This window comes from Octopus bimaculoides, chromosome 2, assembly GCF_046866305.1.
Source record: "Octopus bimaculoides isolate indiv1 chromosome 2, ASM4686630v1, whole genome shotgun sequence".
Taxonomy (NCBI): Eukaryota; Metazoa; Mollusca; class Cephalopoda; order Octopoda; family Octopodidae; genus Octopus; species Octopus bimaculoides.
This window is the reverse complement of record NC_142929.1, coordinates 163,813,988-163,816,487: the sequence shown is the minus strand read 5'-3', so window position 1 is coordinate 163,816,487 and position 2,500 is coordinate 163,813,988. Positions and strand designations below refer to the sequence as shown.

At 38.8% G+C, this 2,500-nt stretch overlaps 1 protein-coding gene across 21 annotated transcripts in view; it reads right to left on the bottom strand.

The window, feature by feature from the left end:
* LOC106875262 (kalirin) overlaps positions 1-2,500 on the bottom strand; it is a 549,719-nt gene that overhangs the window by 398,417 nt on the left and 148,802 nt on the right. For all 21 annotated transcript variants that reach the window (XM_052965684.2, XM_052965690.2, XM_052965687.2 and 18 more), the window contains one exon: positions 1,726-1,910. In XM_052965684.2, the coding sequence (XP_052821644.1) occupies positions 1,726-1,910 (185 nt within the window). The remainder of the gene's footprint in view (positions 1-1,725; positions 1,911-2,500) is intronic.

The following is a 2,500-nucleotide window of genomic DNA, read 5'->3' as shown; positions in this document are numbered from 1 at the left end:
CTTTCCTTTTAAAAGAGAGTCAACAGGATTTGAGATATTTTAAGTTTATTCTTTATATTTTTGCTATATTTAAACAGAAAAGGAAGTTGGAACCAAGATGTCTTGAACACAGACATTTTCAATACACAACTGCTGTTGATTGAGGAAACTATACAAGAGACATTTAGCAACAAAATAAAAGAAGTGGGCAAAATCAGAGAATTATACACTAGATCATCATCATCATCATCATTTAATGTCCATTGTTCATGCTGGCATGGGTTAGATGGTTTGACCAGGACTGGCAAGCTGGAAGGATGCACCAGACAGTCTGTTTTGGCATGGTTTCTATGGCTGGATGCCCTTCCTAACACAAACCACTCTGAGAGTGTAATGGGTGCTTTTACATACCATTTGCATACTGGTATCTGCCACGACTGTGGTTTTACTTGGCTTGATGGGTCCTCTTCTCAAGCATGGCATAATGCTAAATGGACTTGGTCATTGCCTCCATGAGGCCCAACACTTGAAGCCCGGCATAATGTCAAATGCTCTTGGTCCTTGACTCCAAGAGGCCCAATGCTCAAAAGGTACTTTTACGTAACCACCAGCACAGGTGCCATTTGCATAACACCAGTATCTGCTACGACTGCGATTTTACTTGGCTTGATGCGTCTTCTTCTCAAGCACAAGATAATGCCAATGGTCTCGGACATTGCCTCTGTGAGGTCCAACATTCGAAAGGAGCTCAACCACTTTGCCTCTGTGAGGCTCAATGCTCGAAAGGTGCTTTCTACATGCCACCAGCACGGGTGCCGGTTACGTGACACCAGCATCAGCCACAACTGCGACTTCACTTGGCTTGATGGGTCTTTTCAAGAACAGCATATTGCCAAAGGTCTCGGTCACTAGTCATTGCCTCTGTGAGGCCCAAAGTTTGGAGATCATATTTCACCACCTCATCCCATTTCTTTCTGGGTCTACTTCTACCACAGGTTCTCTCCACAGTTAGGGATCAGCACTTCTTTACGCTGCTGTCCTTGTCCATATGCATCACATAACCACGTCAGCATATTTGTCTCACTTGCACACCACATCTGACATCTCTTATGCCTAACTTTTCTCTCAAGATGCTTACACTCAGTCGAACATGCACACTGACATTGCACATCCAGTGAAGCATAATGGCAAAGGAGGAAGAATGATTAATACTCAGATTTCTTATTCTTACTCAATGTAATTTTATCTTTATTTTGATATTTACCCTTGTTTACAAACACTGTATTTCTGACTTGTGTTTAGTTCTTGACTCATTCTTAGTATTTGTCCTTATATTTGACTACATGAAGCTTATACATAGTTCACTGTTGCCAAACATTTAGAAAGCTGGCCATTTACCAAAATGTATTCTTAGTAAGTACGTCAACAATGAAAACAAATGAATATTTACACTTTCAGTGAATGTGTTTGGTTCATTCTAGAAGCTATCAAGAAACCAACCAGAAAACAGCATTTTTAGATAGTAGGATGTGACGAATCTAGAATGTTCTATTGTCAGCAAATTGATTGGGAATGTATCTTTTACAAGGTGGTGCTTCTCAGCAATATTTGTACACACTCTGACCGTAACAAATCATACTTTCCTCAGAAAACTACTGGAAACACAGAAGCAAGAGAGCTTACAGACTAAAATTGTGAGTGTGTACTGTAATCAAAACAACACAAAGAAAGAAAATTTAACAGTACCTTCTCCACATCATTCTCAAATACCCGCAGCTGTAGACATTGTTCAAGTCGAGCTTTTTTATTTATCCACAACTGATTTAGGTGCTGCTTAGTCGACTGGAGATTGTCCAAAAGGTGAGAAATCTGAGGGACAGCACTCTGGAAATCAGCATTTCCAGATATCACAAAGAGTTTATGACTAGAGCCTGAAAGAAAATATTACTAACTTTAGAGCAGAAATCTTTATCATCGGGTAATAATTTCAGCTGAGGAAAAAATATATAATTTATGTAATTGGAATGATAACAAATATACATTTTAAACATGCATTTTTCAAAAATAGTTCAGGTTTTGTTCATTTGAAATTTTCTTAAAGCATAAATGGTGTAATATAGGCTTGTGACATAAGGTATTGATTTCCTGGCTAAAGGAACAGGATTCAATTCATATGTCACCTACATTGTGCCCTTAGTTAAGAATACTCAACATAAATGCTGCTTGTACATGATAAATGTAGTATGTGCAATATAAGTGTTGTATACTCAGCGCGGATGTGGTGAGCTCAGCCTGGTTGTAGTGTGCTCAGCTTGAATGCAATGTGCTCAATACCAGTGAGATACAATCAACATGTATACTGAACATGAGTGTATTTTAATCCATGTGATCTTAGTAGATTCAGTATGAGTATAGAATACTCAGCACAAATGTAGCATTGATGTGCTCAGCATGAGCATGATTTCTTCAACATGAGTATTGTGTACTCAGCATCAGTGTGGCAAACCCAACATAGATACTT